Source organism: Xenopus laevis, chromosome 8L (genome assembly GCF_017654675.1).
Source record: "Xenopus laevis strain J_2021 chromosome 8L, Xenopus_laevis_v10.1, whole genome shotgun sequence".
In the NCBI taxonomy this organism is placed as follows: Eukaryota; Metazoa; Chordata; class Amphibia; order Anura; family Pipidae; genus Xenopus; species Xenopus laevis.
The window spans coordinates 114,171,577-114,184,621 of NC_054385.1; the positions used below are offsets into that span (position 1 = coordinate 114,171,577).

Genomic DNA, 13,045 nt, shown 5'->3' on the forward strand with positions numbered 1-13,045 from the left:
GGTGACCAAGTAAGGGAGGCAAAACAGGGTGATCCCCACAAAATTTGTTTGTGACATGACTGATATGTAGATGACTTACCACCACAATTTAAAGGGTTCTTAAACCTGTGTCCCCTAATGTTGCTAGACTACAATCCCCAACATCCTTTAAATACAATTAAGCAACAGGGAGTTATAGTCACTCCACATCTAGAGAACTTTTAGAGTGGCCAGAACAGTCTACAGCCTGTACATCAGGCCTTTCACATAGAAAACAAATAAATCATTTGAGCCTGCTGCAAGTCACTGGCTGGGCACTGCCCTACAGGACAAGAGTGGCTGTGCCCAAATCTATTTGGAGCCACGTAGCTGCCAAAAATATATTTGGCAAGTGGGTAGCAGAAAACCTGTACAGGGAGATTAAAAAAAAAAACCCAACACATAATCTATGTTTCATTGGCAAACGCGCGTCACATGGCCTTTTCCAAAGTCAGCCGCAATGTATTGTGGGCGCTGTAGTTTTATAATCGGTAATTGTTGACAGCCTTCAATGTCTACAAGAACTACACTTCCCAGATACACCCAGCGCTTTGCTGCCATGTCCTGACACGGAGTTCAGCCAGTCACTGGCAAGCTTTTCTGCTCCCGCCTCCTCCTGGGCTCTGGGAGCTGAAGATCCCCTTGATGTGTTGATGAGCTGCAGGAATTAATAGCGCAGGTAGGGAAGGCGTTGGGGATGGGACAGTACCACTAAGGATGTGGGGGGCGCCTAAAGAATGATTGTTCAGGTTTTATGGCTTGTCCGTGGTTTATAAAGCCATAGGTAGCAGACAATAGGTTGGCTGGGAGGGGGTGGGCAGCACAAACTGGGCAGTACAGGTGGGGTGCAATGGAGCCTGAACCCAGGTTGAGAGCAAACCAATCAGCAACCCCCCTAAAATTAAAGATACCAGCCCTGGCTCCATAGAACCATTAACACCATTATAATGCTGTAAATTTAAAGGGAAAGTAAAAGGTGGAAAATGGGGTTTCAAGTATTTTTCCTTAAAGGGGATGTAAAACCAAAAATATACATTTTGACAATGGAAGAAAATGTAATTGGCAGCAACTTACCAATACAAGTGATTCCAATTTTCAGTGTTTTTTTTTTTTTTAAGTTATAAGGACATGTAATTGCTATTGAAAGCAGTCTCTGTCTTAAGGCCCCCATACACAGGCAGATAAAAGCTGCCGACAGACCGGGGTCAATTTTGACGCACGTGAATTGACGCCAACATTTTTCGGCGAGGAGAAACTGGACAAATTCGCCCATCACTATTGGCTGCAGCTGACTATTGCTACATAGTTTCTAACTCTTTAGATTTTAAGGTCTTTCAGGCAGGGCCTTCTATTCCTATTCTTACTTTGTAAACCCTTGTTTGTTACATTATAGTCCTTGCTTGTTATAAATGAATGTACAGGGCTACGTAATTAGCTGGAGCTGAATTAATAAATGATGATGATGATAGTTTGAAGAATCGGCACCAGGAGACCATGGCATAGAAACCAGGGAAGTATTATATAGTTATGTATTGCAGTCATGTTTAACAGTCACTTCCTTTGGCTTTTGGTGATAGGTTGCCCACATGGACCAATGGGAAGGAGATCCTGCTGAAGATTCAGATGCCAAACAGTTGGTCGCTGGTGGCATGGAGGTAACTTTCTTTTCTGCTGTGACGCTGCAGGCATTGGACCCGTTATCCGAAAAAGCTCAGAATCTCTGAAAAGCTTCATCTGCCAGTTTAATAAAATAAGTCAAATTATTAAAAATGATTTCATTTTTCGCTGTAATAATAAAACAGTAGCTTGTACTTGATCCCAACTAAGATATAATTAATCCTAATTGGAAGCAAAACCAGCCTATTGGGTTTAATGTTTAGATTATTTTTTAGTAGACTTAAAGGACCAGTAACATCAAACATTTTTTAAAAAAAATTCGTTAGTATACGTATAAAAAAAAAACACCAAGACAAATTAAGCTTTAAAATCATTTTTAAAGTTTTTTTTTTTAATTCAGAAAAAGCGACAGCGACAATTCATGGTGCAGCGCTCGATTTCTCCTCCCTGGCTATCTCCTATAAGGAAGGCAGGAAGGAGAAATCGAGCGTCGCACGATGGATCGCCCAATCGCTTTCTGAAAAGGAGCGCAAGCGGAGTTTCGGTAAGTTATTTCTTAATAAAGACTTTGAGATTTTAAAGTTTAATTTGTCTTGGTGTTTTTTTTTTTCTATGTATACTAACGAATTTTTTACAAGAAATTTTTGATGTTACTGATCCTTTAAGTTATAGAGATCCAAATTACGGAAAGACGCCTTATCTGGAAATCCCCAGGTCCTGAGCATTCTGGATAATACCTGTACTGATACGATGCACTGCCATGTATTGTACTGTGTATCTTACTTGATATCAGAATATTTTTTGTAGTTATTTCAGGAAAAAGCTGCTGAGCCCAAAGGCTGCTATTGTTCACCATTAAAGGAAGAGTAAACCCTTGCTACTAAAATCCCCTACCCTACATAAACCCCCCTCCTTGCTCCCCCCAGCCTAGGTGGTTACTTTGCTAAATGCCCCTAACTCTTTACTTACCCCTCGGTGCAGATTCAGGGCATCCGAGTTCACGGGCGCCATCTTCTTCTCTTCGGTAATCTTCTGGAATAGAGCGGCATATCGGCGCATGTGCAGTTGGAGCAATTTTCTGTAAATGTGCTGAAAGTCCCGGAAATTGCAGAAGGGAAGGAATAAGAGCCGAAGATTACCGAAGCAATTGAAGATGGCTGGGGGGGGAGGGAGCAGGGAGGGGAGTCTATGTAGGGTGGGGGGGTAGGGGATTTTATTAGCAAGGGTTTGGTTCTCCTTTAAATTATATTGTTCACCTTTTAATTAGCTCTCCAGTTTGCAATTTCAGCATTCTGGTTGCTAGATTCCAAATTACCCTAGCAACCATGGATTAATTTGAATACGAGACTGGAATATGAATAGGAGAAGGCCTAGATAGAAAGATGAGTAATAAAAAAAAGTAGCAATAACAATACATTTGTAGCATTCATTTTTTTTTTTTTAGAGGGGTCAGTGTTCCCCAGTTCGAAAGGTGGAAAGAGTCAGAAGAAGAAGAAGGCAAATAATTCAAAAGCTAGACAAATGAAAAAAATTAAGGCCAATTGAAAAGTTGATTACAATCAGCCTTTCTATAAAAGACTAAGGGGCAAATTTATTAAGGGCTGAATTAAAAATTCAAATTTTCATATTTTTTTATGGTCAAAACTGTCAAATTTGAAAATCATCCAAACTCGATTTAAGTTTTTTTAAAACATTTAATTCGATATTCGAGATTTATCATACTCTGGCACTTTAAAAATTCAAATTAGATTCAAGTTTTTTTTAAAAAAAAAAATGAATTTGATATTCGAGATTTATCATACTCTGGCCCTTTAGAAATTCAAATTAGACTATCCCGAATTACCTGCCGAATTACTGTGTAAGTCAATGGGAGAGGTCCAGTGACCAATTTGGAGATGTTTGTAGCCTTCCTGACATTCTACTTTTTTTCGGAGAAAAAACGACTAGTGTTTGATTGAATTCGATTCGAGTTTTCAGGTTGTTTAAACTCATCAGAGGTTTTAAACTGTAATTTTATTAATACATTTACCTAAGTCAAATTTCGAATTCAATCGAATTTAAGGGAGTTTTCAAATTCGACCCTTGATAGATGTGCCTCTAAAAGTTCACTTTAAGGTGAACCACCCCTTTAACAGTCTAAATCTGTATAAAACTGCCAGAGTTATGAAAACAAAAAACGAGTGTATTATAGTCTTAACAACTCACACGGACTTATTACATGCTGTATTACTCATAGGCCCAAGGCTGGCTGACGTTATTAAAGGAAAACTATACCCCCAAAATGAACACTTAAGCAACAGATAGTTTATATCAAATTAAGTGGCATACTAAAGAATCTTGTCATACCGATATAGACGTATATATATATTTAAGTAAATATTGGCCTTTTACATCTCTTGCCTTGAACCAACCTTTTGTGATGGCCTGTGTGCTGCCTCAGAGATCACCTGACCAGAAATACTGCAACTCTAACTGTAACAGGAAGAAGTGTGGAAGCAAAAGACACAACTCTGTCTGTTAATTGGCTCATGTGACCTAAAATGTATGGTTTGTTTGTGTGCACTGTGAATTATACGATCCCAGGGGACGGCCCTTATTTTTTAAAATGGTAATTTTCTATTTATGATTACCCAATGGCACATACTACTAAAAAAGTATATTATTATGAAAATGGTTTATTTACATGAAGCAGAGTTTTACATATGAGCTGTTTTATGCAATATCTTTTTATAGAAACCTACATTGTTCTGGGGTATAGTTTTCCTTTAAGGCAAGGCAAAGAGAATAGATGTTTCTAAGGGAAATCCTCGCTAGGATGGAATGATAGTAAAGGGCAATGGCAATGAAATGATAAGTACATCCAAAAATATAATTTGTTCTGTGTTTCAGGAATCTGCTAAACCAAACGATGTTACTGTGTGCTTCTCTGTGGAAGAACTGGATTCCCTGGAAGACGGACAAAGGGACCATAATAAAAACCTCAAGACAAAAGTCCATCATAGTCCGAATTTAGTGGGTGAGAAACATTGTTTTGCTGCTGCTTTGTCTGCACATTGGTGTCTCTCTTATTAAAGGAGTGGTTCACCTTTAAATCAGCTTTAATATGTCACAGAATGGCTGATTCTTACCGTTTCGGTTTTTTTATTTTTTGCCTTTTTCTTCAAACACTTTCCTTCATTCAAAAGGGGGTCATCGACCCCAGCAGACAATTTTGTTATTGCTACTTTTTATCACCTATTTTTCTATTCAGCCTGTCTTCTATTTATATTCCGGCACTCATTCAACCTGGTTGCTAGGGTGATTTGGACCCTAGCAACAGATACCTGATATTCCAAACCAGAGAGCTGCTGAACAAAAAGCTAACAAATTGTAACAAATGTATTGTTATTGCTGCTGTTTCTTATTCACCTTTCTATTCAGGCCTCTCCTATTCATATTCCAGTCGCTTATTCCAATCAATGCAGGGTTGCTAGGGCAACTTGGACCCTAGCAACCAGATTGCTGAAAGTGAAAACTGGAGAGCTGCTGAATAAAAAGCTAAATAGCTCAAAACACATGCTAAAAGTTTGTTTAAAGGTGAGAAAACCCTTTAATATATTACTATTGGTCCATTCAGGTTATCTTTATGTGAAGCCGGAGATTGTACCCAGAATCCGACGAGGGGAAGGACTATGTGTGAGCAGTGATCTGTACACGGAGAAGAGGAGGAACCGTGCTTATTTAACTGCAGGTAAGAGAGAGCCAGTACCATTTATTCATGAAGGGGAGCACACAGTAAAGTATATATGTACTCAAGCCCTTCTGTTGACTCAGCTTTACACCTGCTGCATTTGCTCGGACACAAAAAGCAGGTTTTTAGGCTTCTATCTAGGACCTCGTTAATGACCATTAAGGGTCAGATTTATTAAGGGTCGAATTGAAAATTTGAATTTTTTTGTATGGTCAAAACTGTCAAATTTGACTAGGGAATTATCCAAATTTAAAATGGGTTTTTTTAACAAAAAATTAGATTTTTGAGATTTATCATACTCTAGCCCTTTAAGAATTCAAATTCAACTATTCGCCACCCAAAACCTGCCAAATTACTGTTTAAAGGAGATGGAAAGATTAAAATTAAGTAAACTTTATCAGAAAGGCCTAAATAAATACACACGTAAACCCTCAAAGAAATGCTGCTCTGAGTCCTCTATCAAAAGAAACACAGCATTTCCTTCTATTGTGTACACATGGGCTTCTGTATCAGACTTCCTGTTTTCAGCATAAATCTCCAGGGCAGGGCTTGAGCATGCTCAGTTTGCTCCTCAATCCCCCTTCTTCCTCCTTTCCTGCTGTAATCTGAGCCCAGAGCTATGAGTGAGCAGGGCGAGAGTCAGGCAGGAAGTGATGTCACACCAAGCTAAAATGGCAGCTGCTATCCTAAACAAACAAAGACAGTGTCTAGAGCTGTTTACTCTGGTATAGAAAAGCATTCTAAAGAATAAAAATTGTGTTCTGGCTTGCACTGTCGTGGCTAATATATTGGCAATAAACTGCCTTGGTAGCTTTCCTTCTCCTTTAAGTGAATGACATTTGAGGTTTTTTTTTTTTCGGGAGAAAAACTTGATTCGTACAAATCTAATACATTTCAAATCTTTGGATCGGTAAACTTCGTTTATAATAAATCTCCCCCAGTCGAATTTCAAATTCAATCGAATTTAAGGGAGTTTAAAGAAACTCACATGAATTCGAAATTCGACCCTTGATAAATGTGCCTCCCCATGTCGAATGAACCAATTTCCATAATACGCATAATTCAAGCTGGTTGTGTTTTGCTTTCAGGGGAGTCTGCCAGCAGGAGTGAAGAGGGACGTCGCTCGCCGGCTGTCAGAAGTGCGCAAAGTTATCATTCGGGAGGTCACAGAACTCCAAAAAGTCTCTTTAGGAACCTGGAACAGCAAACAGGTCCTGCTGAAGATGAGAAGCCAAGTGAAAGTGGGGCTTTAATCGCGTCCACTGCAGAACTTGACAAGCCACAGGGTGTAACCCAACAAAGGAACAGACGGGCGAGAAGATTCCGGTGTGGGGAATGCGGGGATTTCTTCAGAGAGCACTCTCACTTTATTCAGCACCAAGAGACACACACCAGGCAGGAAAGCACCTTCACAGAACATGGAGAAAGCTTACTTTCTAGTAGAGTCCAAACAGCAGGTGACTCCAGTTCTTATCCCGAATGTAGTGTGGACAGTAGAGATGGCCCCAAGCCAACCACTCACAGGAGGAACCCTACAGAAGCCAAGTCCTACACATGTAAAGTCTGCGGGAAGAATTTCACTCAGAACGCCAGCCTTATTGTACACCAGCGCACACACACCGGAGAAAGGCCACATAACTGCAAAGTGTGCGGCAAGAGTTTTATAAGCGGCTCCTATCTGGTCATGCACCAGCGGGTCCACACAGGAGAGAGGCCTTACGCCTGCAGTGAATGTGGCAAGAGGTTCATTAGTAGCTCAAACCTTATTATACACCAGCGGGTTCATACAGGAGAGAAGCCATACCTGTGCACAGAATGCGGCAAATGCTTCGGCCATAGCTCCCACCTGGTCAGACACCAGAAGGTCCATACGGGAGAGAGACCTTTTACTTGCGCAGAATGCGGCAAGGCCTTCTCTAGAAGCTCACATTTGGTCAGGCACCAGATCATCCACATGAGAAATCCAGCCAATCAGGCCATGTGATATCGGACAGGACTTGTTTATGGGGACGGACAATAAATATCAAGTTGATGTATGTTTATATGTAAATATATATTGGTTCAAAGATTGTCTTTTTTTTTGTTTCCTTCTTCAAAAGCCCTAATAATTAAAATGTTGTGTTTCAAAATAAAACCACAGCAAGTAAATAGAATATATAAATGCTTAAAGGAATTGTTCAGTGTAAAAATAAAAACTAGGTAAATAAATAGGCTAAAAAATGTTACTAATATAGTTAGTTTGGCAAAAATGTAATGTATAAAGGCTGGAGTGACTGGATGTGTAACATAATAGCCAGAACACTACTTCCTGCTTTTCAGCTCTCTTGTCTTTCACTGATTGGTTACCAGGCAGTACCCAATCAGACTTGAGGGGGGTCACAACGGTTGCTTTTGAATCTGAGCTGAATGCTGAGGATCAATTACAAACTCACTGAACAGAAATGTACCATGTGGCCCCCCTTCAAGTCGCTGACTAACTCAGAGTTATAGAGCTGAAAAGCAGGAAGTAGTGTTCTGGCTATTATGTTAGATATCCAGCCACTCCAGCCTTTATACATTACATTTTTGGCTAACTAACTATATTAGAAACATTTTTTTTATTTTGCACAGCCTTTCTATTTACCCAGTTTTTATTTTTACACTGAACTGCTCCTTTAAAGTGGGCCATCATGATACTGATGATGACACTATACAATGGGGTATATTCATCAATATACCGCGGGCTTCGTTCTTATTCAATAAGAACATGGGTCAAATGCTGTAAATCGTACACTACAGATTTGCTGATCATCTCCATGAAGAATATATTGGAGTACAGCCCAAATTCAATGTGACTGGCTGCTCCCATGTTTCCACAGCAGAAGGGTTATATAAACCACAGCAGTGTTTCTGATACAAAAGGCAATTTTTTAAAGGGGTGGTTCACCATTAAAGGGGAAGTAAAGTCTAAAATAGAATAATGTTAGAAATGCTGTATTTTGTATACTAAACATAAACATGAACTTACTGCACCACAAGCCTAATCAAACAAATGATTTATGCTTTCAGAGTTGGCCAGAGGGGGTCACCATCTTGTAACTTTGTTAAACATCTTTGCAAGACAAAGACTGTGCATATGCTTGGTGTGGTCGTCATCGTCATCAATTATCAAAACAGCACAAGTCAAATAATATCTGCCAGGAGCCGATACAGCAAGACTGATAATCATGTTGTCATGTAATCTAATGTGGATCTTATAGTTTTTGTATTGTTTAATACAACCTTTCTCCAACTCTGCAGAACCAGTGGCTGCAGCAAAATAATCCTCCAAATAGAATCCCAGTTTATCTGTTTAAATCTGGCTCCTGTCCCTGGAGTTGGAAACAGTAAAGGGGATGTAAAGGCAAAAATAAAATCCAATACAAATCTCTACACAGTCGCCGACTGCTCTACAGGGAAACAAACAAAGCTGCTTGAGTTCTGCATGGCTGGGAAGTAAGGCGAGGGCTCCCCCTGCTGTTCATAAGTATGATTGTTTCCCTGCAGAGCAGTTAGGGACTGTATGACAATTCCTATCCACAGCTGTAAATGAAGGGATAATTTCACTGCATACAGTCAGGTTTCTTATAAAAACGGTACACATTTTTTAATTAAAGTATATTGGAGTTGGGTTTCTTTTTCATTAAAAAAGTAAGAATTTTATTTTTTTTGCCTTTACATGCCCTTTAAGTTAGCTTTTTTTTAGTATGGCCAATTTGTAAGCAACAATTGGTTTTCATTATTTTTTTTATTTTATTTTTTAAATTATTTGCGTTCTTCTTCTGACTCTTTCCAGCTTTCAAATGGGGGTCTCTGACTCCATCTAAAAACAAATGCTACAAGGCTGTAAGGCTACAAATGTATTGTTATTGCTACTTTTTATTACTCATCTTTCTATTCAGGCCTCTCCTATTCATGTTCCAGTCTATTATTCAAATCAAGACATGGCTGCTAAGGTAAAACCAATTGCAAATGGTCTCAGAATATCAATCTCTACGTCATACTAAAAGTTAACTTACAGGTGAACGACCCATTTTTAAGGTAGAAAGAACACCATTCTTGGGCTTGTTTCCTTATCCTACTCTATTTTGCGTGTCAGGAACTATAACCAAAGCAAATCAGATGAACAGAGTTTAGTTTATTGGTTAAAGGTGCAATTAGTCCATGGACCCAAAATGATGGGGTAGAGCACCTTGAAATTAACAGTATAGCCTATGGCTCGGGTAACTGAAACACTGGTGCTTGACCCAGATCACTTGCTAATTGCTTTAATGAGAAGTAGTGGGGATAACCAAGCACACACTACTAACACTCCAATACTTGCCCTGTTTGAAGCACTAATAGCAGGTGATAGGCAGCCTATAGCACTTACCATTCAGTGATCTGTGGGCAAGACAAGCAAGTATCATTGCCCCCTGTTTATTGCCTATGTTTTTTGTTTTGATTTTTTTATTGAATTAACTTTTAATACTGCAGCTCTCCAGTTTGAATTTGAAAGTACTAACTGGTTGCTAGGGTCCCTCTTGACCTAGTAACCAGGATATGAATAGGGTTAAATATGTGTGAACTGCCAAATGTCATTCTGCAGTCACTGTACCCTTGCCAGAAGAATTTCATTATTATGTCATAATGTCACTCACCCCTGACTACGATTTTGGGCAGAAGGCATAACACCGTTAAGCCAAGTACTTAAAGGGGTTGCTCATCTGTGAGTTAATTTTTAGTATGATGTAGAGAGCGATATTCCGAGACAATTTGCAATTGGTTTGCATTTTTTATTATTTGTGGCTGCTGAATTATTTAGCTTTTTATTCAGCAGCTTCTCCAGTTTGCAATTTCAGCAACATGATTACTATGGTCCAAATTACCCTAGCAACCATGCACGGATTTGAATAAGAGACTGGAATATGAATAGGAGAGGCCTGAATAGAAAGAGGAGTAATAAAAAGTAGCAACAACAATACATTTGTAGTTTTATAGAGCATTTGTTGTTTTTAGATGGGGTCAGTGACCCCCCATTTGAAATCTGGAAATGGCAAATTAAAAACTATAAAAAAAAAATCAATAATGAAGGACAACTGAAAAGTGGCTTAGTATTAGCCATTCTATAACATACCAAAAGTTAACTGAAAGGTGAGCCCCCCTTTAATATACAGCCCAGCTGATACCAAACGCTTTATGCCAAGACCAGTTGCCCAACAACTCATGGTTTGTTGATTATTTTCAGATGATAATATACAAAAAAAAGGAAAGAAATGTAAATGTTTACAGAAAAACAGAAGCCTTGATCTGCACTTGCTGTATAGCTGCTTTCAATGGGATGGGGTTATTCTTGTTATTGAAGCTTGCTGGCAGTTTCTGTCTCCAATAATAGCTGCTGAAGGCCTTCTGTGAAAAATATTCAGCCCCAGGCAAATCCCTTGGTTAGCTCATTTAAAGGGGACCCGTCACCCAAAAAAATGATTCAAAATCCTATTTTATCACGTTAGTTAAGCAAAGCGGACTTTAATTACACTGTATAAATTATTTGAATCTTATTTCCTGCAGTCTGGGAAATCATAATTACAACAAGCAGGCAGCAGCCATTTTGTGGACACTGTTATTAAGACAAGCCTTGCGTCATCTCAGAATCTTGTCTGTGCAACAGAATGGGGAACCTGATGTCCATCCCCATGTCCTGGTTACACAATTAAATGGTGAAGAGAACTGGGGGAATGTGGGGAGAGCAGTGACATCTAGGAAGTGCTGAATGGAAAGTAAAAGTAATTGCTTGCCCCACCTCTATGCCCATGGCATAGAGGAGGGGCAGACAATATTTGATTGACAGCTGAGATTTTTAAATGAGTTTACAACAGCTATGAATGCTTTAATAAAAAAAAAAAAAGAATTTAGATTTCAAGTTTAATTTGAAAAGGACTTTTATTCCACTTTAATACAGTGGTAACAGTACAGATGGGACTTGTTATCCAGAATTCTCCGGAGTATTTTCCAGATAAGGGAGCTTTTCATCATTTTGATCTAAATAGCTTAAATCTCCTAAAAAAACATTAAAGGAATTGTTCAGTATAATAATATTAATAAAAACTGGATAAATAGACTGTGCAAAATAAAAAAAAATGTCATGTATAAAGACTGAACACTAATTCCTGCTTTCCAGCTCTCTTGGTTTCAACGGATTGGTTACTAGGGATGGGCGAAATTTTTTCAACTTGTTTTGCCGAAAAAATGACGCCCATAGACTTGAATGGCGTTGTACGTCAAAATATATTTCGCTGCGCGCTAAAAAAAAATTTGACGCCCATACACTTTAATGGGCGTCGGCGTCATTTCACCGGCGGCAATTTTTTGGTGAAACGAAACGGGACAAATTCGCCCCTCCCTATTGGTTACCAGTCAATAACCAATCAGTGACTTCAGGGGGGGGCACATCATGGGTCATAACTGTTGCTTTTGAATCTGAGCTGAATGCTGAGGATCAATTGCAAACTCACTGAACAGTTATGTCCCATGTGGGCCCCCTTATAGTCACTGACTAACTCAGAGTTAGAGAACTGAAAAGCAGGAAGTAGTGTTCTGGCTATTATGTTACACATCCAGTCACTCCAGCCTTTATACATTAAATTTTTGCCTAACTATATTAGAAACATTTTTTTCTATTTTGCACAGCATCGATTTACCTTTTGTATTATGTAATAAAACTTTGTTTCACTGCTTCTTATAAACTATTTTGGTTTTTCTTTGGTCATTTTAAAATAAAAAAGGTCAAAAAAAAAAAAAAAGTAAAGGGTGCTAAACATCTCTTGCCATTCTATGACTCTACAGATCCTTGCAATCCCCACACATCACTGTAATTACGACTGGTGGTGTCACCTGGCATAAGCCTGGAATTAAAGGCTTTCTTTCTTTGTGGACATGCTAGTAAATTGTGCCCAATTGCTGTATTTATCTGCTAATCAGTCAGGGGGTCCTGCTGTCTGGTGCCTTTGCCATGAGCGCTTTCAAAGAATGAGTTTTAATCTATCGAAATCGTTATATATTCACTAATTTCCTTCAAGTACAGCTTCATAGGTCTCCTAAAGGTGCTCCTCTTCAGTGATAATGATTTGTGTGTGTGTTATATGGTATATAAACCCATTATGCACCCAATACATTTCCCAGACGAGTGTTTTTACATGCGCTCCCCTGCGTTCAGCCGCAGGAGTAGACGCACTGAATTATTTTCAATGTGGCTGTACTCACACAGAAGCATGTAAGCACAGAACGCAGATTGGGAAGCAGCATGTTGCATTTTTCCTCCATTCAGCGCTTACATGCCCCAGTGAAAAGAATTCAGTGAGTCTACTCCTGCGGCTGAACGCATGAAACCGGAGCGCAGGTAAAAATGCTCGTCTGTAAGAGCCCTTAGGCTGTCTGCTTTCTGGCAGCAAAACTCAAAACCACTTAACCTTTTCTTTGTGTTTGCAAAGTTACTACAAACTTGTTGGTATGTGGTCTGCAGGGATTATCAGCAGTACTGTTTGTACAAGCAACTACCTACTATGTGCGGGGGCATAAAATACACAAAGTTTGTTTTTTTTAGGAAAATAGCTCATAAGTTTTCAGCGAGTGACAATTATTTGAGCGATATTGCTGAAAGAGATCTTTGTTTGTTTTAAGTAGGTA

The 13,045-nt window shown here is 39.1% G+C and overlaps 1 protein-coding gene across 1 annotated transcript; it reads left to right on the forward strand.

Annotated features, from left to right (window-relative positions):
• The first annotated feature begins 594 nt into the window (after positions 1-594).
• znf397.L (zinc finger protein 397 L homeolog) lies at positions 595-7,431 on the forward strand. The gene is made up of 5 exons (XM_018231313.2): positions 595-697; positions 1,596-1,673; positions 4,525-4,651; positions 5,252-5,365; positions 6,454-7,431. The coding sequence occupies exons 2-5, from the start codon at positions 1,605-1,607 to the stop codon at positions 7,347-7,349; spliced, it is 1,206 nt and encodes a 401-aa protein (XP_018086802.1). The 5' UTR covers positions 595-697; positions 1,596-1,604; the 3' UTR covers positions 7,350-7,431.
• The last annotated feature ends 5,614 nt before the right edge of the window (positions 7,432-13,045 follow it).

Bases quoted from the DNA above. Each gene is read 5' to 3' on its own strand.
- znf397.L (XM_018231313.2), top strand. From the start codon at position 1,605: ATGGACCAATGGGAAGGAGATCCTGCTGAAGATTCAGATGCCAAACAG. The intron at 4,652-5,251 runs GTGAGAAACATT...TGGTCCATTCAG, and splicing joins TCATAGTCCGAATTTAGTGG to GTTATCTTTATGTGAAGCCG. The intron at 5,366-6,453 runs GTAAGAGAGAGC...TTTTGCTTTCAG, and splicing joins CCGTGCTTATTTAACTGCAG to GGGAGTCTGCCAGCAGGAGT.